The sequence below is a fragment of the Candoia aspera genome, chromosome 2 (assembly GCF_035149785.1).
Source record: "Candoia aspera isolate rCanAsp1 chromosome 2, rCanAsp1.hap2, whole genome shotgun sequence".
NCBI classification, from domain to species: Eukaryota; Metazoa; Chordata; class Lepidosauria; order Squamata; family Boidae; genus Candoia; species Candoia aspera.
In genome coordinates, this window is record NC_086154.1 from 87501111 (window position 1) to 87525239 (window position 24129).

At 39.7% G+C, this 24129-nt stretch overlaps 2 protein-coding genes across 3 annotated transcripts in view; one reads left to right on the forward strand and one right to left on the reverse strand.

Moving 5' to 3' along the window:
* Positions 1-24129, forward strand: part of NEURL1B (neuralized E3 ubiquitin protein ligase 1B) — a 442008-nt gene that overhangs the window by 94060 nt on the left and 323819 nt on the right. The gene's annotated exons all lie outside the window — the stretch shown is intronic.
* Positions 1-24129, reverse strand: part of SH3PXD2B (SH3 and PX domains 2B) — a 134785-nt gene that overhangs the window by 27529 nt on the left and 83127 nt on the right. For both annotated transcript variants that reach the window (XM_063292398.1, XM_063292397.1), the window contains exons 4-5: positions 22533-22609; positions 15724-15815 (exon numbers count right to left, since the gene is read on the reverse strand). In XM_063292398.1, coding sequence (XP_063148468.1) covers positions 15724-15815; positions 22533-22609 — 169 coding nt within the window. The remainder of the gene's footprint in view (positions 1-15723; positions 15816-22532; positions 22610-24129) is intronic.

A 24129-nucleotide genomic window follows, 5' to 3' on the forward strand; every position in this document is an offset into this window, starting at 1 on the left:
AAAAATTATTTTTTTATTTTTTATTTATTATCCCGCCTTTATTATTATTTTTATAAATAACTCAAGGTGGCAAACATACCTAATACTCCATCCTCCTGTTTTCTGCACAACAGCAACCCTGTGAGGTGAGTTGGGCTGAGAGAGTGTGACTGGCCCAAGGTCACCCAGCCGGCTTTCATGCCTATGGCAGGACTAGAACTCACAGTCTCCTGGTTTCTAGCCCAGCACCTTAACCACTAGACCAAACTGGCTATAAGGGATATGTATTTTTCTGGGAGATGTAGAGTGATGTAGAGAGAATACTTTCCTGGCAATGTGAGTTATATGAATTTCAGAAAAATGGCTGATATATGTGTTGACAACATATCCAAAAGGATTATGCAGGCAGCACAGAGAAAAAAGAGAGCCACAAGTCAAAAGCCCCATTCTCATATGGTTGTGATACACTTGGTCATTACCGATCCTTCTTTCCAAAAATATTTAGAACTTGCATTCTCAAGTATGAATTTTGGAAAATATTATCTATCAAGTCACTTTTCGATTTGAGGTCAGGTAAGTCTATCAGAGATCGTACTAATTTACAGAATGTCTATCCATTGTTTGTGAAAACAAACATGGCAAAAAATGAATATACCAGTCCAAGTGTGCTTCTTATATACTCTTCTTCCCTGCTCTCCAAGTTGCCAAATACAATGTTGTTGGCTTTGGAGTTCCACAGCATTCTAATTATAGCTTTTCTGCATGTATTTGTCTCTGATTCACTTTACCTTTCAAAGGAATTAATGCTGTGACATAGTGATCAGCTCCTTAGCGCATCAGTACGCCGTACACACATACTGTATACAAATATACAAAAGAACTAAAGAGACATTGGTTTTTCTTTCCATTTCACATAAGCCATAGGCTTGCTATTCCCATAAAAGATTCTCTAAGAATCTTTTGGCACACCAGGATTAATTTCTTAAATAATGTTCATCTCCTGTAACAGTTGCCCAAATGGAATGTACAGAGGTGACTATTTATAGCTGGACCAATAGAAGTGAGTCTAATACAAGGCTTTGTTTTCTCACTTGAAAATTAAGTTTTTAAAGCAAATGTTCTAAAATAACATCCAGCTCTACGGAATGCATTAATACCAATACTTTTCACATGGTGTATTTTACTTTATAGCTGCTATGTTTTTTTACTCCAGGAACTGCTTCCTCTGGATGTTGAAAGTAGTATCAATTGTATGCTGACTTTGCATAATTATAGCTGCACACCTACATTTAAAACTGCAGGAGAGGAGACAGTTAAGATGTTAACAGCTATCGGTCAACAAATAAGAAACAGGACTGTGGCCTGGAGACTGGGAAAAATTGATGCTTATATTGAATATATTGAAAAAGTGACAAGCAAGAGAATGTGCAAATTACTGAGCCATTGCACTAATTTCTCACACAAGCAAAATTCCACTTAAGATCTTACAAAGAAGAATACAGCCATCCCTAGACAGAGAACTGCCAAATGAACACATGGGTTTCAGAAAAGGCTGTGAGGCCCAAGCTAATGTAGGATGGACGATGGTGAGATTAAGAGAATAGAAAAAGGAGATTTACCTTTGCTTTATTGACTACAGCGTGGCCTTTAATTAGAGCTTACAGCTTATTCAGCCACTTGGGAAAAAAAGGACACATGCTAGGGATGGTGGGTTAGGAAGGAATGTGTTCCTCTGAGCATAAGTCCATATTTTGTTGGGCTCTATGGATGGAAATATGTGATTTGGCAGTTGGACCTTAGAGCCCTTCTTTGCTTTGTATATTGGACCATCTGAGAACCCTGACAGAGCCTAGAGGAGAAAAAAAATCACAACACATGAAATAAGTGGAGAAGGAGAGCAAGCAGGAAAGCTCAAGGGTCTAGCACCTAAAAAAAAAAAATTCCTAGGCCCAGTTTTGTGTCATCCCAGGATGAGAGCCAGTTTGGTCTAGTGGTTAAGGCAATGGGCTAGCAACCAGGAGACTGAGAGTTCTAGTCCCACCTTAGGCCTGAAAGCTGGATGGGGGACTTTGGGCCAGTCACTCTCTCTCAGCCCAACTCAACTCACAGGTTGTTGTGGGAAAAATAGGAGGAGGAAGGAGTATTAGGTATGTTCACCGCCTTGAGTTATTTGTAAAAATAATAAAGGTGGATAGGAAATAAATAAATAAATGGGATGGGCCACACTCCAAATATGGGGACAAGGAGGATCATAAGAGCATTATTTATTATTTTCGTGCCTTCAATTCAGTTTTTGGCTCCTGGCAACTGCCTGAGCAAGTCCCTGCAGTTTTCTTGGCAAGGTTTTTTGGAAGTGGTTTGCTATTGCCTCCTTCCTTGGTCTGAAAAAGTATGACCAGCCCAAGGTCACCCAGCTGGCTTCATGCCCAAGGCAGGACTAGAACTCACAGTCTCCCGGTTGTCTAGCCTGGGACCTTAACCACTACGCCAAACTGGGTCCCCATAAGAGCATTAGCCTTTGGTTTAACGTATCACTAGCAGTCCATGAAGGCTGTTGTCTTTTGACCTAGTTTATCAAAAGTACTAAACGTAATATATCTTTCTCCACTACCTTCCTCTTTGGCTGAGGTGGGGGCAGGGAGGCAGTTTTCTTATTTTGTTTCTGAGACTTTTAACAAAATCTCAGGCAAGAGACGAAACGGCAGTGAGCTTCACACAACCTGCAGCTTCCTCTCTCCATCTACTGCCACTCAGCCACTGAAGAAAGCTGTACGTTATATGAGCCTATAAAGACATTGGAGAAAGGCTGAAAGCAGAAGGACACAAATGCACTGCAGGGATTTGGATGCTTTAAGACCTGCCTCAAGGTTGTTTTCGTGTTTTGCTTCATTTTGTTTGAGAAGGGAAGTAATACATCAGTGAGTGCTCTCTTCTGTCTGGTTTTCGTAAGAAAATAACGAAAGTAGAAAGGTTTTACCAAAATTGGGAAAACCCTTGAAACAAAACCAACATTTTTCTATCTCATTAGGCTTCACAAAAATAGAATGAAAAGAATTTGTCCATAACAAAGTGAAGCTCAAAACAAAAACAGTTTCTCCCTTGCTTCATTATTCTGGCCAAGCCTGGCTAGTGTAACAGGGAACTATCAAAACTCACACTGAAAATTCTGTTATCAGCTTTGGGCTTCTAGGAATCTCAGGATGTTTAGAGAACATTTCTCAAGGGGGGAAAAGTGATTCTTTGTGGCAAAGATGGGAGGGGCATCAGTCCTGAACTTGAAACCTGCAACCTACAAGAGCTACAGCAGGCAAAGCTTCTCTTATTATGCAGACTCTGTTTTTTGATTCAGTCTTAAGAATGAGAAAAATATGAAGTGCAGGAGTAGAACAGACAGCTCACATTTGCTATTTTCTTTTTCAGAATATTTCCTCCTCATCCTCTCATTTTCTGGATGTGCTCTGAGCCACCAAAGGACTGCAGGAACCTGCAGTCCTTTGCTACAGTTATCACTGCAGCCTGTATCTACGCTTGTCTCTCCAAGTTATCACCACTGATAGAAAACACATTCTTCAAATCTGGATCCATTTGTAGCCCTCATGCACAAGAGAGGTATATCCACAGATCTGGAGGATCCTGAGGTTTTCAGAAGACAACTACAGATAAGCAAGGAGGGGGCATACTCAGCAGGTCCAGGATATTGCTGGGGATAAGGGGGACTGGATGAGGATGACTAGGTCAGGATGGCTGGACATCTGCTCCTTTTCTCCTTTCAGCTTTGTAACGTGAGCACATGGTCTGCACTTAGAACCTGAGGAAACCTGCATCTGCCCATTTCTTCTTGCCCAACATTTTTATTGTATACAGTGAGGTATAGCGAATAAAGCACTGGTATTCCAACAAATTGGTTTTCACAGCCACAGGATGACTGCTGAAAAATCGGTCAGACTGTCCTGTGCATTTGAGCAAATCATAAAGCCACAAGGTCTTCCTGGGGAGATTTCCCATTTATGGCATTTTCCAAGAAATAATCAATACAAGATTTACAAGAAGTCAAAGGAGCAAAGGAAGTGAAGATAATGTGGATTGTTTTGTTTGTTCTTGAGATAAGACATTCACAAACATATGGATGAATCTAGGCTTGAGACGGCTCATTCTTTCAGGGCTGTGCTCTCAGTATGTAATTCAAATTTAAATAAATGAATATTGTAACCCCCTCCTCCAAAAGCACTCTTTGCACTGCATCTGGATCAGTTCTGCACTTGGCCTCCTTCCCCTGCCCAGCATTGCCTTGTTTTGAGGACTAACTCAAGAGTTCTTCTGTCTCTGCTCCAGTTTTTCTGAAACAGAAAACAGAAACTCTAGTTGGACCTCATCCTTCCTCCTTTTGTTTTTTTTTGGGGGGGGGTTGTTTGTTTTTTTGGAGGGGGGTTGGTATTGGACCTCTGGCAGTTTTTCCATTGGCTTTTCTTTTCTTCACCAGCTGGAGAAAGCTAATTGGTTATTTTCAGCAAGTTGAACCTGACAAAGGTAAAGATGACTTTTTTCAAGTGGTGCGTTGAAACCTAGTGAAAACTGCCTATTCCCTCTGATGAGGTGGCATCCAAATACAGGCAATAATGAATAAATAAAATAAAATTGTGTCCCTGGAGAACTAGGTCTGGGATTCTTACTGAACAGCAAAAGATAAATATAAAGGCACAGTTTACAAGATTTGAAATACTTCCTTGGGCAGGGAAAACAGGTAGAAAATCTACTCAAGCATGGCTCAAAATGCAAGGGAAGAAATCTGAGAAGCAGGATAGCAGGCAGAAGGATTTAAAATATTTTATTGCTCCAGGATCTGCATCAGACTTCACTGGGACTTTGCAATGCGGGGAGGGTTGTAGAGAGAACAGTAGGTGCCCAACTTTGGAGGGTCCTGGATGAAGCAGATTATCCAATCCATTAAGACAATTTTAGTGCTGACTTACAGGTTAAGTCCTCACATGTTGAAATTAAATAAAACTGTGCCTCTGGAGAACTGTGTCTTGAGCTCTCAACATAGAACAGAACAGAAATTAATATAAACGCATAGGTAACAAGAGTTTTAGAGTTAGATGGCAGAGTTTTCATTTCTGTCCTCATTTAGAGGATGCCTATCTTCTTCTGATAGATATGAACAAAATGTTTCTGGGTCAGGCAAAGGTAGAATACAACTGCATGTAAATTTTTAATTCCATTTAGAAAAGACAGAGTTAAAATGAGGAAGAAGCAATCGAATCCACTGCATGTTAAATCTGTAACCCACATATTGTTTTGTTTCTCATCTCTTCTCTATTTGATTTGTAAACTGTTTAGATAAGAATGATCTTTTTTATATAGTTTGCAAGACTGTTGCTTTCTTTGTGCTTTGGTGAGTGACTTCCCAGGGGAAGGGAGGAAGTGCTCATACAGGTATCAGCTCACTTCCAGGCAAGGCAGTTTAGTTGTGCACTTGCCCTGATTTATTCATGGAATTTCATGAGCAGTAGAAAGGATCCTCCATTTGAAACTTTCCTGTACTTTCTCACCACTTTTTCCTCTTTTTTCTTGTAATTAAAGTATGTTAAGGAAAAATGGCATAGCACAGAACACCTTTTGATTAACAGAGCAGGACACATTCCATTTGGAAGGACCTGCTGACTCCATCTCATTGGCTCACTGGCTTTTCAGAAAAGTATGTGGTTGATATGGACAAAATCATGTTTGGCCTCTTTCCTCTGGGGCTAGGAAATTCTGAGATGCTCCAAAGTTAATTTCCCACAACCTGGTACTCATAGAATGATAACCCCAACTTCTTTTCTATTCTCCCAACTGGGCATCTGTTAGACAAAATTGCTTGATTTCAGTTTGAGTTGGATTCTGGCTGGGCAGGTCCTATGGAAGTGACCAAGGCACATCTTGGCTTGGTCATCTGGGAAGAGTTTGAACTGGTTGATCCTCAGGAAGTATACAAGGTGCTTGTTGCTGTTTCCTTGCCCCCAGGAAGTTGCATGTGGTTGGGTCCAAGCAGTGGTTAATGCCTCTTTGCAGGAAAGGGTAGTTCCACCTGACTTGAAGGATGTGGTGGTGCACCCCTTTCTCAAGAGGCCATCCTTGGACCCAACGGTAGTGGACAAATTTAGTCCAGTCTCCAACCTTCCCTTTTTAGGGAAGGTTGGAGAGAGAGTGGTAGGTGCCCAACTTTGGAGGGTCCTGGATGAAGTGGATTATCTAGACCCTTGTCAGTCAGGGTTCATGCTGGGTTATAGCACTGAGATGGCATTGGTCACAACTTATGGATGCCCTCTGGAGGGCTTGGGATGGGTTGGTGTATCCCTCTTGGCCCCCCCTGGGTTTCTCAGTGGCTTTCAATACTCTCAACTATGGTATCCTTCTGGACCAGCTCTGGGGGTTGGGAGTAGGGGACACTGTTTTGCAGCGGCTCTCCTTCTTCCTCCATGGCCAGTTCCAGTCGGTGTTGGTTGGGAGGTGGGGGAGAAGTCTAGCCCTAGGCTTATCTTATGTGAGGTGCCTCAGGTCTTCTCACCTCTCCTATTTAATATCTAAATGAAGCTGTGGGGTGGAATGCGGTATCATCAATATGCAGATGATACTCAGTTATATATCTCCACCCCAGGTCAGGCAGATGATATCATTCAGCCCAGCAGCTGTAAGGGTTTGGATGGAGAGGAACCAGCTGTGACTCAACACTAGCAAGGCAGAGGGAGTTTTTCCCTCCCTCCTGAGGGTCCACTGAGTTGTCATCTTTGACTCTTGAAGGTATAGCACTCCTCCAGACAGCAATTTAGGGCTACTCCTGACTTGCAGCTCCTGCTCGAGAAGCAGGTGGCAGTCATGGCTAGAAGGGCCTTTGTACAAATTCCTCTTATGGACTAATTGTGCCAGTCCCAAGACTGAGAATGCTTATTCGCAGTCATTCACGCCTTAGTCACTTCCTGACTGGATTACTGCAATGTGCTGTACATGGGGCCACCTTTGAAGACTATCTGGAGGTTACAACTGATCCAGAATGCAGTGGAACCTGTAGTTCTGGGTGCCCCACACTTTGCCTATGCTACCCAGCTGTTGCACAAGTTGCACTGGCTTCCAGTCTCTTTCCAGGTACAATTCAAGGTGCTGGCTATCACCTTGAAAGCCTTGAATGATACACAGCTAGGTTATTTGTGGGATAGTCCTGAGGGTATCTGCTCATCCCACCAGATTGGATAGGGTGGTCATGCTTCAGAGCTCTTCTCTGAAATGCTGTCATCTGGTACAACCTTTGAGGCAAGTACAGTGAATTGCTGATTCTTAAGTAATTCATAGGAAGTAAAGCCTTTGGGTATTTTTATGAGTTTAAACACTGGGGTTACATTCTGAACTTCCATTCTAAGGAGTCCTGCTGCTGGGTAAACAAAGTGCAAACATTATGTTCCATAGGCCTCCTACTCAGTGATCCTGCACATCCGTTAATAAGGCACCAAAAGACTACATAAGGAGCCACAAAAAATGTTTGTGAGGCATATACCATTACAGCTCTGTTTCCCACTCAAAAACGATGCAGCTGCAGATAAAAATCCCCATCTCCATCTTCCTCCCCCTGCTATACAATACAAATCAAAGTGCACCACATTTATACGTTCCTTTTAAGAGGAATGGTTCTGCCCTTTCTAATGTTGCTAGGCATAGATTATTATGATATATGGATGCCTGCAAGACATGTTCCTGGAATGAACAAGAAGCCAGCAACGAGACTAATCTGTTCTGTCTGTTACTTCTCTCTGGCTGAACAGAGCAGATTGTTTTAATCACCACTTAGCACTTGCGCAATGAAAGCTCCAGGCTTTCAGTGGAGGACTCTTAGCAGCTGAATGAATCCTTTGACTCAGCAACCTCTTTGTGTCCTGTTCAGTGCAATCTGTTAACATGAGAGGAAAAGCCTCTTTTAAACCAAGGAAAAGGAGACTAAGCACACAGAGTCATAGAGCCGGAAGGGGCTATTAAGCCCACCTCTCTGCTCAGTGCAGGGATACAAATTGAGCATCCCAGAAAGGTGTCTGCCTACCCTCTGCTTGAACACATCAGGCATCTCTCAGGGCAATTGGTTCCACTGTCCAGCTGCTCTGTTAGGAAGTTTTTTCCACCTAAGATTCAATTGGAGTCTATCTTCTTGTAATTTAAATGCATTATTCCATGCTTGGCGCTCTGGGATAAGAAAGATCAGCTCTTTCTGCAGTGCCCTGATACTTTTATAAACACATCCAAGAGTCCTACTGCTTTCTTTTATTTACTTATTATTCAAATTTCTATTACCGCCCATCTCCCCCCCAAAAAGGAGAGAATGTTCATACTGGTGCCTAGGAAGCTAGAATATACAGGTAGTCCTCAGGTTAGGGTGGCAATTGGGACCGGGAGTGCCATTGCTAAGCGATGCCATTGTTAAGCATGACACCATGTGACTGCAGCAATGACATGCCGTTGTAAAGCATGACACCATGTGACCGCAGTGATGACAATCCAGGCAGTCCTGGTTGCTGTCAAAACCCCAAGATGAACAGGTCATTAAGTGGTTAGTGGGAGTCCCAGATAAGAGCATGGGAGTACTGCAGGGGGGTGGGGGAGGCCCTGGGAAGGCCAGTGCAGGCCATGCACGAGTTGGCAGAGGCTGGGGGAGGGCTTGGGAGGTCTGGTGCAGGCCACAAGCAAGCGCAGGAAGGCCGAGGGATGGAGGGTGTGGTGGGGCCAGGGGAACTTAGCAGAGCAACTTGCAACCTTCCCTGCTACCCCATTGACTTTGCTTGTGGAAAGCAGGCAGGGAAGATTGCAAATGGTGATCGTGTGACTCCAGGATGCTGCAACCGCTTCAAACTGGTTGCCAAGCACCCAAATCATGATCACATGGCTGCGGAGGCGTGGCAACAGCTGGAACTTTGAGGACCGGTTGTAAGTACCACTTGTTCAGTGCCATTGCAACTTTGGTCACTGAATAAGTGGTCAGTATGCGAGGACTACCTGTAACTCCTTACATGCCTCTTACATAAATGGGCTAGTGAATGAAGTGTTGAACTAGGACCAGGAAGCAATTTGCCTCTAGCCAGAACATCACTTTGCAGCCCATCAAATCATCCAAGTCATCCAAAAAAGAAGCAAGAACCCAGGGGAGAAATTTTTCAATGCAGAATCTTTGTCAATTCAACATGGCAATTACGTATGGGAAGCTAATTGCAAGAAAAACCATTACAAATACTGTAACATAAAACAATATTTTGAGAGGTGTTCCACTCTCAAGGGCACTGCAATAGGAGTGCGAAAGATTGGACTTGACTGATTATGTGCCATCAAGTCGTTACTGACTCTTACTGATCACACAGATTTTCTCCAGGAGGATCTGTCCCTAACCTGGTCTTTCAGGTCTTCCAATGGTACACTCATTGCCACTGTAATTGGGTCTATCCACCTTGGATCATCCTCTTCTTTCCTTCCATTAGAGCTTCTCCAGAGAGCAAAGTCTTTGCATAATGGTCTGAAGTAGGATAATTTGAGCCTGGTCATTTGTGTCTTGAGTGAGAACTCTAAGTTGATTTGTTCAATGATCCACTTGTTTTCTTGGCTGTCCATGGTATTCTCAAGAGTCTTTTCCAACACCAAAGTTCAAAAGCATCAATACTGTTCCCATCCTGCTTCTTCCAAGTCAAACTTTCACTTCCATAGAGAGTCCCAGGGAATATCATGGCTTGCATGATTCTGATCTTTGTAGGTATATACACGGCATTTGAATATCTTTTCCAAGGCATTCATAGCTGTTCTACCAAGTGCTAGACTGTGGCGTACTTCTTGACTACTTGTTCTTTTTCTGTTGATGGTTGATCCTAAAAGGCAGAAGCTACCTGCTACTTCAATACCTTCCCTGACACTTCTAAGGCTGGTTGTTCTACCTATTGTTATTAATTTGGTCTTCTTTACATTTAGTCATAGCCCCATTTTTTTTCACTGTGCTCCTTGACTTTTATTACTAGAGCTTGCAGATCCTTTGCATTTTTTGGCTATCAGGGTAGTGTCATCAGCATAGCACATGTTATTGATGGTTTTAACCCCCAAACCAACATTATAGCACACATAGGCCAAATGGCATCAGAAAACAGAGTAAAAGATTAATTCAGCAAAGGTCAAAGATTCGGTCTACAAAAGATGTGGATTCACAAATGCTAAAAGTCAAGAAATGAATGCTATGGGCTGAAGCAAGCAGGCATTTACCTACATAGGAGAGCTGAACAATTCTGTAAGTAGAAAAATGTGGCTCAGCCATGGCAAGGACCGAGGGACAGCCCACTGAAGGCCCTCTCTTACAACAACAGAACTGATTCTCAGAGAACATAAAGACTGAGCAGCTATGAAACAATTCCTTTCCATTATCCCACTTCTCCTTTGATGAGACAGAAAACTATGGCTCTAACCTAAAAGCACCCACACAGGTGATTCTATACTATTAAAGAAGCCATGCACTCAAGTCTGTTTTTCTCTTTGTGCCTTTCACTGCATTAGCTGATGAATAGACAGAAGCAAAGGAAGCTAAAGGAAAAAAAAACATTAGACAAAGGAAGGCAACATAGACAACTATAGTAAATAGGTTCTGGGTTCTTGCATCAGTTGAATCAAATGGCTGAGAGAAGAAAATTGGGCAAGCAAACAACATGAAAAAGATTGAAGAAGGAAGAAATATAAAGCTTGCAGAGATAGATGCAGAAAGAATATTGAAAACAAATTGAAAACAATTTTTTGTAAACCATGTGGGCTTTGGAAGGCTCCGTGCTCAGATACAGACAACAAAATGTCTTCTAATCTCTCCAATAAAGTATTTCTCAATGTCAATTTGCACAATGTCTTTGCATAACTGCACATTCCACAGAGATGATGGCTAATGGGTTATATTTATGCTCGAAATAGTTAACAAAAGGGCTTCTAGCCACAGGCAGCTCATAGTCACAAGGCAAACATTGCATCAGGCAAGGACAGAAGAGATGGATTGCAAATGTCCTTATTTTGTACGGAAAACACAAGCATGTGTTTGCTTTTTGTCAATAGAAGTTACTCAAGAAATCGGCAACAGGAAAATGCCTTTTGCTCTTGTTCTTCTTGACATAAAACCATTGTATACAATTAGGCGTTATAACGTATTTTCCTACTGCAGAAGTTATATAACTCACTGATAAGCGTACATTTTCATTAAAAGAAAAGAGTAAGCAGTTCCATGAAGATTCACTGCCATTGGTATAGTATGAAGCACCATGAATGGCAGGTTTAAATGAGTTGCTAAAGAGACATAAAGAGTAAGAGAGTAAATAAGAAATTGGCATTTTACTTCTAAGTGTGAGATGGTTGAGACACAGGGCACAAGAACTGGTGGGAGAAATAATGTACTACCATTTCCTGTTGAGAAACTAAAGAAATATCTCTGAGGTAGTGATTCAGATCCTGTTAGCAGCAGTGGTAAACTCACAAAGAAATATAAATTAACTGTAGCACTGCTTTGGGAAAAAACAGACTAATGTAAGAATGCAAACTTATGACATATTCCATAGCCACTCTACTGAGTGAATTTTGACAGCTCTGAAGCGGCAGAGGAACATACCAGCAAATGAAACTGACAGCTTCAAACACAATCTCCCCTTTCCAATGTCTGTCCACCACACCCTATGCATCTTCCGCCACTTTTTATTATGGTTGGAAGATCAAATTAACATCTACAAAGGTTATCTATTAAGTTCAGTTGTAATGGGGCACTTCACAATTTTTGACAGATCAGACAAAATGAAGCAACTCAGGTCGTAAAACCATTCCAATTTTTCCCCTTTATTCTTAGCATTGTTGCTGTTTATTCATTCAGTCGCTTCCGACTCTTTGTGACTTCATGGACCAGCCCACGCCAGAGCTTCCTGTCGGTCGTCAACACCCCCAGCTCCCCCAGGGACGAGTCCGTCACCTCTAGAATATCATCCATCCACCTTGCCCTTGGTCAGCCCCTCTTTCTTTTGCCCTCCACTCTCCCTAGCATCAGCATCTTCTCCAGGGTGTCCTGTCTTCTCATTATGTGGCCAAAGTATTTCAGTTTTGCCTTGAATATCATTCCCTCAAGTGAGCAGTCTGGCTTTATTTCCTGGAGGATGGACGGGTTTGATCTTCTTGCAGTCCAAGGCACTCTCAGAATTTTCCTACAACACCACAGTTCAAAAGCATCGATCTTCCTTCTCTTAGCCTTCCTTATGGTCCAGCTCTTGCAGCCATATGGTACTACGTGGAACACCATTGCTTTAACTATGCGGGCCTTTGTTGTCAGTGTGATGTCTCTGCTCTTAACTATTTTATTGAGATTTGTCATTGCTCTTCTTCCAAGGATTAAGCGTCTTCTGATTTCCTGACTGCAGTCAGCATCTGCAGTAATCTTCGCACCTAGAAATACAAAGTCTTTCACTGCTTCTACATTTTCTCCCTCTATTTGCCAGTTATCAATCAAGCTGGTTGCCATAATCTTGGTTTCTTTTTTGAGGTGTAGCTGCAAGCCAGCTTTTGCACTTTCTTCTTTCACCTTCATCATAAGGCTCCTCAGTTCCTCTTCGCTTTCAGCCATCAAAGTGGTATCATCTGCATATCTGAGATTGTTAATGTTTCTTCCAGCGATTTTAACTCCAGCCTTGGATTCCTCAAGGCCAGCATGTCACATGGTGTGTTCTGCATACAAGTTGAATAGGTAGGGTGAGAGTATACAGCCCTGCCATACTCCTTTCCCAATCTTAAACCAGTCCGTTGTTCCATGGTCTGTTCTTACTGTTGCTACTTGGTCGTTATACAGATTCCTCAGGAGGCAGACAAGATGACTTGGTATCCCCATACCACTAAGAACTTGCCACCATTTGTTATGGTCCACACAGTCAAAGGCTTTAGAATAGTCAATAAAACAGAAATAGATGTTTTTCTGAAACTCCCTGGCTTTTTCCATTATCTAGCGTATATTGGCAATTTGGTCCCTAGTTCCTCTGCCTTTTCCAAATCCAGCTTGTACATCTGGCAATTCTTGCTCCATCAATTGCTGAAGTCTACCTTGCAGGATCTTGAGCATTACCTTACTGGCATGTGAAATGAGTGCCACTGTTCGATAGTTTGAACATTCTTTAGTGTTTCCCTTTTTTGGTATGGGGATATAAGTTGATTTTTTCCAATCTGATGGCCATTCTTGTGTTTTCCAAATTTGCTGGCATATAGCATGCATTACCTTGACAGCATCATCTTGCAAGATTTTGAACAGTTCAGCTGGGATGCCGTCGTCTCCTGCTGCCTTGTTATTAGCAATGCTTCTTAAGGCCCACTCAACCTCACTCTTCAGGATGTCTGGCTCTAGCTCACTGACCACACCGTCAAAGCTATCCCCGATATTGTTATCCTTCCGATATGGGTCTTTGGTATATTCTTGCCACTTTTTCTTGATCTCTTCTTCTTCTGTTAGGTCTTTGCCATCTTTGTTTTTGATCATACCCATTTTTCCCCTTTATTCTTAGCATTACAAGAATATAATGATATCAGACGTATAGTTCTCCCCTCCTTCCTGTGTTTGCCTTCAAAAGAGGATGGAATGTAGCAAATCACCTAGCAGCTCTACAACTCCAAGGTTAATCATCTCTCTGCTGACAATACTGTAGTACTCCTTCTGCTAATATGTCAGTGTACATATTCTTAAATGCAGTTGCCACTAAATTCCCCAAAAAGTTAATCAAGGGTTTCAGTTAAAACTTAGCGAGCCCCTTCCCACAGTAGCAAAACTTGGCTCGTCTTGCCTTTTCAGGTTCTCTTCTCCCTCAAGATATCTGCATATAGAGAGATCCTATGCTGTCTCATCTTCCTTGCACTGTGATCCCTATTCTAATTCCTCTTCAGGGATCTTAAATCCCCTTGGAACCTGCATTTCTTCATCAGCTACAGACTGCCTAATTCCATCTTTGCTTGGTAGCCATTTTTTAATTCCCTCCCTTCCTCCAACTTTCACTCAACTCCTTCTTGCCAGTAACAGGTATTCCCCCTACCTCCAAAATAAATTAAAAGGACACTCATGGTTTGGGAGTGCTCCTTGATCCTCAGCTGTTCCTGGATTTGCAAGTGACAGCTGTGGCACAATTACAGCTAGTGCACCAACAGCAATGCTTCCTGAGTTGTCCAGAGTTAGAGATAGTTATTCACACCTTGAATACATCCCATCTTGATTACTGCAATGTGCTATAATTTGGTCTGACCTTGAGAAGCATCTGGAATTTGTAACTGATGTAAAATGTGGCATCCAGGCTCTTGAACAATACAGGGATCATATGCTTCCTTTATGAAAGTTTTGTGTTGGCTACCAGTCGCCTACTAATCCAATTAAAAATATTGGTAACTGATTTTTAAAGCCCTAAAAGGCCTAGTATCTGATTATCTGTGGGACCATCTGTCCTCTAATGAGTCTGCCCTCTAGAAGATACCTCTGCTACCCAAAAGTAATCTATCTGGTACACTGGAAAAGCATTTCTCCTGTGTATTTCTTCAACTATAGAATGTACTCTTTATGGAGACCTGACTGACCTTCTCCCAGTACTTAGGTTTTGGTGAAAGCATATCTCTTTCACTGAATTTTAACTCTAAATCTTAATTATTAATTTTAATATCTGATTTTTACCTGTAGCTTGGTTATATTGTTGTCTGGTCTACATTTTATAACCTATCTACTGTTGTAATCTGCCTTGGTTTTCAAATTAATAGAAAGGTAGCATGTAAATCCAATAAACAAACAACATTTAAAAGTCATGAGGACAAATAAATGGAGAAAGAAAGGCTGTCTGCTTATCAGTGATGGCAATAAGAGAGCCAGTTTGGTCTAGTGGCTAAGGTTCTGGGCTAGAAACCAGGAGTCTGTGAGTTCTAGTCGCACCTTAGGCATGAAAGTCGGCTGGGTAAGACCTAGGGCCAGTCACTTTCTCTCAGCCCAACTCGGTGCAATGTGTCTGCCTCCTCGTGATGCACCCCAGGCAACGTGACTTGTCAAGGCTAAATAGTCTACACATCTGGCTGCTGGACCTCACAAGGATTTCCCAGCAAGAAAAAAAGCAGCATGAACACTGAACTGCTATGCCATAAGATTAAAAAAAAAAAAAGTGATGGCAATGCAAAAAAATGCTCATAAATACATGAGATCAGACTCCAAACCAATTAGTTAGATGCCACCAACTTGGGTTCAGCTCCAGGGTGACAGCATGGACAAATACTCATAATCTTGACTTGTCTTCAGTAATAACTTAAGCTTTCTTAATATTTGAACTGCACTGTCACTTCTAGAATCCACTGAAGAAAAGCAAAATACTGTATTTCTTCACTTGTTGATATCATACACAAGAGGGTCACACTCTGTTATCTTTATGAAGTGGATATATAACTTTTTGTGTACAATGAACAGATTTCAGAAGTATAATTGTTTTGGTAAAATAGGCTTCAGGTTTGTCTGAGATAATTATTGTTAATTTATCTTAAATTGTTGTACTTACTATTTTTAATAAAATGTATTTTATTTGAAGATGTCTATTTTCTATGTACAATGGATAGGTGTGACATTTATTTTTAAATTTGATTTTTCACTGACTCTTGTGTGCCTGCTCTCACTCTGTCTCTCAGTTCACACACACACACACACGCCCATGAAACTATATAATTTATTTACAACCAACTTACTCTTTAGGAGGATTTAAGTCCTCTGGCCTTGTCTCAAAAAATTGAAGAACCTCATCACACTGAGAGATGTACGGTGGCAGCTGGATCAGAGCCTGAAAAACAAACATACCTGCAATTTATACAAACTTTGTATTTAAACAGAATAGTGAGCAGCTGGAAATGCATCAAAGGCTGGCTGCTGTCTTTATTAGACATGAACATAAGGACATTTTAATAAAATAAAGGTAGCAGGGACCCCATTTCCACTGCCTGGTAAGAGATGAAAGTTTAGAGTCAGGGAAAGGATTATGGGTAACTGGCTGAACAGAATAAAGAAGACCAGAAAAGAGCTGGGGAGAACTGAGGAAAAAGCTAAAAAGAGATGTCTGTTATGTATGAAGCAGAAACAATGGTTGAAGAAATGGTGATTGAGAATTATAGATTCAAAGTCGAAGTATGGGTGCAACTATGGATTTTGGGTCCTAAAGGTTAGGCACCTCTGCCACATATCTGAGTGCTTGGGCAAGTTACTTATCTTTTAGTTCACCAGTTCACCATCTGTTAAGATTTATCATTAGTATTGCCTACCATGTTGTGAATGGATGCCCATGACGTTTTTACAAAATTACAGTTTTAAAGAGGTTGAAGATCTTGATTACACTTGGTAATATTTAGCCTTTCCATAATGTTCAGGAATATTCCAAATACTCTGATATACATCATCTTCTAGAAACCTTATTGATCTCCTTTGCAGGCTGCTTTAATTGTCAACAGTATTTTGCAGATGAGTGATTAGGCAGAGGTTGAGATAAAGTGGTTTGTTTAAAGGCATATAGAGAAATAATGGCAAGATCAACCCACTTTGCCATCTGAAGTAGCAAAAACATCTGTCATTTTGTGTCTGGCTTACTCTGACATTCTTGGAAACTATAGATACATGCACCGAGGCACACCATATGTAGTTGAGGACATACCTACATTCTACATACAAATGGATTTTTTTTCTTGTGTTGAGGAGGAATAAATAGCATTAATCCTGAAAAGTTGCTTACCTGCTACAATAACCAGTCAATTGCCTGACTGTTAGCAGTGTGTATGATGCCATATTGTGGTTTTCTTGGTTCTGTCTCTGCATGTTGTATGAAACCTATCCATCATGCTATGTAAAGCATGGCCTATTGCTTAATATAATGTGTAAATTTAGTTAAGATTTAGTCAACAAGCCACAGCTTAATATAAAGCCACTGTCTGCAGTGTGTATAACCAAGGCAGAAAGAGACTCTTACGTCTTCTCGGGCTTTGAAAATGCCATAAACATTCCCTGAGAATGTTACTGAAGAGAAACAGAAAATCCAGTAAGTAAAATGAAGACCTAAAGTTTAATTTTAGTTTTAATTGACTTTTTTTCCCAAATATCCAGATTTTCTTCAACATTCATGAATCTACTTCAAATGGTTTAATTACTTCTAACTATAAAGTTGGAGCTCTCCAGAACTCCAATGTAGAAAGTGCAAATTCTGCCTCTCAGACTCTTCATTTGTTTTCTTCCCTAAAAATTAAATCTAGCTTTCAAAAGGTCACATTACAGTCATAGGTCTGAGTCAATAAGCTCATATCATCACTTTCAACATTACTTTTCCCCCCAACCAGTATTCTAAAAATTTACATGGAAAAAAAGGGCAAATATAAGAATTTTGTAACTTCTGGCCTATATTTGAGCCTGAATGTGCAGCGGTTCCCTGAGGCCTGAAAAATATTGAATAAAAAGGGTTCCTCCAGAGTCAAAAGATTGAGAAAGGCTGCTCTACGGTTTCCGCTTAACTATAAATGCAGGCATTTGTCTGACACAAGATGACTTTCATACCTGTTATCCTACCAAAGATCCAAGTCTTTTCAAGCCACATATATTCATAAAGACCTACTGGAGGACGTCAACTACTAACCAATGATTTGACTGAGATCTATAATAGCCTTCCATAATCTGATGCCCTTCAGATAAGTCTGGGCACCAATTCAGAGAACTCCTACTCAGTTATGTCCAGAAACACAGTCCCAAGAGTTCTGGATGTCATTAAGGTGGAAAAAGCAAATCTATTCCTTTAAATTTACTTCTAGCACAGTATTTTCAGGCATATACTACCTTTTAATTATAGCGGTACTAAGTAAGGATATCTTTAAGAAACAAAAAAAGAAAAGATTAATCTACTTGAAATGAAATGGTTAACTTAAAAAAAACTAACACAGCTATTCACTAATTAATATTAAACTGATTAACATTCATGTTAAAAGGATTTTTACAAACCAACCCATCTGTTTCACTATAAAACAAAAAGGGTCCACGATAGCGTAAAACTTCATTTATTTAATTGTTATCAGGCTATGTGATATTAGATATTTTAAACCTGGAGTTTAATTACTTCATTTGGTCTCTCTTTCCCTCTCACTGAAATTTCATTCATTCTTCCAGATGTATTAATAATATTCCTAGGCAAGATTTGGTGAGCCAGGGTAAAGACTAAAGTCCAAATACTGAAAACTTTGAGAAACATAACCAGGCTGTTCTGTCCCTGGTTTGCAAAATAACAGATCAAGAACTCACACAGAAATAATATTTTCATATGGAACAAAAGGTCTAACTATTTAACCTTTATAAAATGATTAATGGAACCCAATATTTATTTATTTACAGGAAGAAATTGGTGCCAAATTTATAATTTCCCTATACAGTATTTTTTTAAAAATCCATTTTAATTATGCTACCTAACTCCAATTCATTCTAGATGTTGCAGTTAGTACTGTATCAGTTTCTGACCATTAGAATGTTATATACAGAACACAGTCAAAATTTAACTGACCGCTAGGGCCATCGTTGTAACTCTATCTGTTGATCTTAACAAATATTTGAGAATTAGGGTCCTCAAATACTGAAAATATTTGAGATAAGCCCATACTATATTGAAAAATGAAGTCAAGACAGTATTTTATATGACGCTTCCCTCTGCATAAATTATGTACACTGAATAAAAGGAAAATATAAGGTCTGCATGGACATTTTCTTGGCCTCAGTACAAGAACAGTTTGTCATTATGTCCTTCAATGGGTTTTTTTTAAAATTTCCCAGTCTAGTCTACAGCCATGAGATTTGCCAGTGGCCTCAGTACTTATCGGCTACATCCAACTCTGCTTAGCTTTTTGGATCAGCCAGTCAATGGTAAAACTGACTTTCATGTAGGTTTTCCCACCCAATGGTCAACAGTGCTTCATAAGACTCTCAGTTCTGAGGGTGCCTGACTTATTAAGGGCTAACTCTCCTGTTCCCCATGCAATGGTTATCTCCACTTGGGCTTTTGGGCTATGATAATACCTTATTGGAAGAATTTATTATTTACTTTCATGAAAATATTCCAGGATTGTCTTTGGAAATGATACTTCCTCCTTTTTTCCCAGGAAAGCAAAAAAGAGAAGCGATAGTTGCTTATGCAGTTTGTCAAAAGGACGTGGTTTGTCTTAATTCTTGCAATATTCAGCAACATTTGCTAAATATCCACAACCACAGCGATTTCCATGTTTCGTTTTGTTTTTGCTTATATGTAAAGATTTCCCCCCTGCCTCTCATGGGAGAAACCATTGAACCAAAGCTACTGCTGCTGCTGAAGTGGTACTCATACTGTGACAAACTGGGATTGCTTACATACAGGCTTCATAGCATTTCTACAACCCAACCTCCCTGGTTACCAAATGCATAAATGCCAGTAGTGGGAAGGCAAGGCAGAGTTTATCCTTTATTGTGTGAGAATCATTAACTAAAAGAAGAATGCTAGAGTGGCTACATAACAATTACAACATCAATTATGCTAAACAGGTTTGGTATATTTAATGGTAAGAACTGGGATTATTCTTTGGAGGCTGATGCAGTTTGGCATACTATTGTCTCCTCTGTGCATTTTCCCCAAAGAAACAAATATTCTAGAAACATATTAAATAATATGCAATTTACTTTGGACTGCAAAAGAAAATTATGTAGCAAACCAAACATACAAAGATGCAAATGATAAAAAAGACCAGAATGATTTCTTCCCGTGGTTTGTAAATGATACGTCTGTTGATGAACCCTGAAACTGATTTGAATTTTTTGCAGCCATATCATTCTGTGGACCTATCTTCAGTTTGCAATCAACTATTACTTCAAGATCTTTTTCAAAAGTATCTTTACCAAGTCAGGCATCTCCCATCCAATAGCTGTGTGTTTTATTCTTATTTTACACATCCAAGAATTTTGCATTTGCCCTCATTAAATTTCATGTTTTTAAATTTTTCAGCCCATTTCTCTAACCCATCAAGATTTTTAAAAAATTTATTTCTGTTTCCTAGGGAATTAACAATCCCATTTTATCTTGCAAAACTATTCCTTCCACCTTCTCATCCAGATCATTAACAAATATATTAAATGGCTGAGAACTCAGGACTGCACCTTGAGGCACATTAGGTGCCATTCTCCAATGTGATAAGGAGCAGTCAAGTATGGTTTTTAAGTCAGTTATACTGTATATTCACTTAATAGTCATGTCATCCAGCCCATATAAATCAGTTTGTGAATCAGCACCCCATAAGGTACTTCATCAAAGGCTTTGCTGAAGTCAACATAAATTATGTGATTAGCATTAACACAATCTATCAAAGTACCCAATCAATAAATGAGATATGGTTAGTCTGGAAAGATCTGTTCTGACCGCAGGTAAATGCTGCATTGTTTTGAGGACACTTACAATCTGATCTCTTTATGATCTCCTCTACATTCCTTCCAGATATTGACATCAGACTTGACAGATTTGTACTTTGCTGAATCTCCCTTTATTCCCTTTTTGAAAAAAGGAACACCACTTGCCTTCCTCCAGTCATCTGGCACTTCATCAGTACTCCAGGATTTCTCAAAGCCAATACATACTGTAACAGTTTGGCTAGATCAGCAGCTAGTTTCTTCAGTAGCTAAAGTTGCAATTCACCTGAGGCTAAAGATTTATTTTTTCAAAGTAAAGAAGTATTCCCTGAGCAGGTTTCTATCACGCTTAAGCTTCTATCTTTCCCCTTTATCCTGTTGTTCACAATTTTCTGGTAGAACAATTTTTTGGGCAAAGAGAGTTAAAGCTGTGTAACTCTGCCTTTTCTTCACTATACAGATCCTTTTCCATTAGTTTTGAACACATCTGAAGCAGCCCTTTTAGTCTTAAATATTTCATTTGACATCAACTCACCTTGAGTTTTATTATCTTTATCTTTTATTTGCCTGACCTTCACTCTACAGTTCTAGGTTGGCACCCTGCACTCTTCCTTTGTGATTAGCCCTCCTTTCATTTCCTAAATGTGTCCTTTTTTGTTTCCAGATTTTTGCTAAGCCTTTGTTTAGCCATAGTGGCTTCTTCTGCTGTCCTCCATTTTTTCCTCATTGAAATTGTTTGCAATTGTGCATTTTGTATCTCCTTCTTCAGGAAATCCCACCCATCTTGAGCTCCTTTTCTCATCAGTTTTCTTGCCATGCAATTATAATTATCATAACTTTGATTTTTCACCACTGGAAGACTTGAGACCAGGTTAGGGACAGATTGTTATGGAGAAAATCTATCTATGTGGTCATTAAAAGGTGACACCGACTCAATCAACCTTCCTTTCTTGCTTCATCCCACTTTGGAGTTGTATACAATGGAGGTTCCCCACCTGAAGTGAGGACCAGATTTACTTTGCATTAGTGCCAGATCCTTTTAAACAATTGAACAGAAGAGAAATACATACAGCTTAAACTTTAAAAAAACTGGATCATATTATGGAGCTCTGTCCCCACCTGTGCTAGGCACTTATTTAGGATCTCAGACAAATTACCTACCTTTTTACCTCTATAATTTGTCTATGAAACAGATATCATAATAAGCTGGGCAGATACGCACACATATCCATGCATATCTCCAACAATAATTTTAGAGCAGACTTACTCAAAATTCCAAAATACGTCCATGAGCCAAATAGATTTGGCACCCCTGTAACTGAGCTGTGACTGTATTATAAAGGCTTATTATTTGAAGGAAATAACTTGAATTACTTTCAGCAGTAGGAAAATAGGGCAATCTAATGCAAGTACCTTCTGTCCAGATGAGAAGGGAAATTGCTTTCATCTTTCAGCTAAGGTGTATGGAGGAATAAATTTGATTATAAGTGATCCAGTAATAAATGAGGCCAAATTAGAGCAATATTAGTTTGGCATGAAGAGGATCATTATGTCATCTGTTTACCATCATGAATCTAATGACTATCTATTCACCATAATTCAGCATTTAATAGTGAATGTCAAGTACCCCAAGAGTCTAATGATAATATAATAATAATATATCAGCATTTCCATAATGCATTACAAATGTCCAAAGGATCTAATGACGGTAAATACATAATTATTCAGCATTTACATAGATATTCTATGAAACTGCAGTACTCCTGAAGCAAACAAATATAACTGCTTGTTTTACCTCTATAATAACTGAAATTGCTGGCAATTTAGTTTATCTAGCACTTTGGAGTTCTGGGGAATACAAGTAGCAGTTGGATTTTGGGGATGACAGCAGGTGTCTCCCCCCCCCCCCACCATTCCAAATCTTTATAAAGTAACCTTCTAGTACTTGGTAGTACTTTTGGATTAGATATACACAACAGCTGAATGAACATCAGTAACATTCCAGGTCACATGAAAATGATTAATATGAACCACCAATGGTGATTATCTATAACAAGGAGACATATGTTGCAAGTGGTGCCCTGGTCGAAAGCAATAAGAAAATATCCATTACCTTACAATACTCATCAATAGGTATAAGACGCTTAATAGCAACATCACGGATGTGGCTTCGGCGGAAGAGGATTTTACCTATGATAAATAAGATAAAGAAGAACAAAGTTATTAATTGTTTTATTAGAAACTCACTCTTCTGAATACTTTGAGGTGACAGTAATCCCGAGTTACCCTTTTCAGTGTAATCATATAAAAGTGGCCTTTTCCGCCTAGTGCCATTGGAATTGAAACTCAACTTCATTGGGAAGGCACCAGATCGGGAAAGGGCAGAAGGGCATTCACATATAAATGTTGAACTATAGAGTCTTTTATTCATATCTATGATAACTGAAACCTTTAGAAATTTGAGTGTTCTCGGAAATATAAGCAGCCAGTTGGATTTGGGCGTTGAGAGCGGAAGATTTTTCTCTCCACTGCAAGTTCTTTCCAAAGTATCCCTCTGGGAAAACTACTAGGCAATCCTTTTGGACATACAGAGTAGTCAAAGGACACAGAGGACAGTACCCCAAAATAACATGGAACTAACCAGTGAAAAGCAAAATACTGTTTTGCCAATTTGTCAGTATACTGAAATGCAAATAGGATCATCACAAGGGCACTGCAGGTTCAAACAGTTATCTGAGAGAACTTGATAGTGCTCTTAAACTAGTCTTTCCCAATATGATGCCCTCTAGATGGATAAGACTTCCTAGCCAACCATCAGTAATTCTAAGAACCAAAGGAGGGCATCAGAGCAGGAAAATATGATTTAAACCAAGCCAACAGATGCCAATAGAATATAATTAGTAGATATGTATGCCCCATTAGGAAAAATAATACATTTATTTATTTACAATATTTTTTATACTCCCCACTCCAAAGATTCCAGGAGTGTACAATCAAATGTTAACTTTAAAGTGTCACCCTATAGAATAGCAATACTTCATCTATAAGAACAACATTAAACTATACCTAAGAGTAATTAAAATGCCAAATAGTCATTTGCAAATTACAGCAGCTTAATGCCCAACCTGAAACAAATCTCTTCCTCCCAACCTTTTTTCTGCATGTTTCAAGTAGGATTATCTGTTATTAAAAGCTAATAGTCTCTCTCTTTCCTTCTCCCTCTCATTGATTTTAAAAATCATCTATTTCCAGGCTGATAGCAATGATTAAACACAAGCATTTGTGCAAGAGACATAACAGAAGGGAAATGATATTTCTAGCTACTTTTTTTTAAAGGACACAGTTATACAAGCTCCCCATAATTTCACATAATTCCTTCCAGAGGCAAGAAGAAAACTCACATAAACTGATTGCAAGGCTGCAAAAGGAGCTGTGGATTTTTTATTTTAGATTACTACAACTGTCACCTACTAGAATTTTATTTGCAAAAAATAGGAAAACAGGAAACAGATTTCATTCATTTACTGAAATATTGGATGCTACCAAATCCTTTTACTGGTTAAGTCTATGTGGAGATGAAACTTTGAAATACAAAAGAACACATAGCAAAGGGAGCTACCATATTTGTATTGACAATCCAAGGGTAGTGTTTCTTTTTAAAGCAAATTAAAATACTTTATATAAAATACTTTGAAGTGCTGTTTAGAACA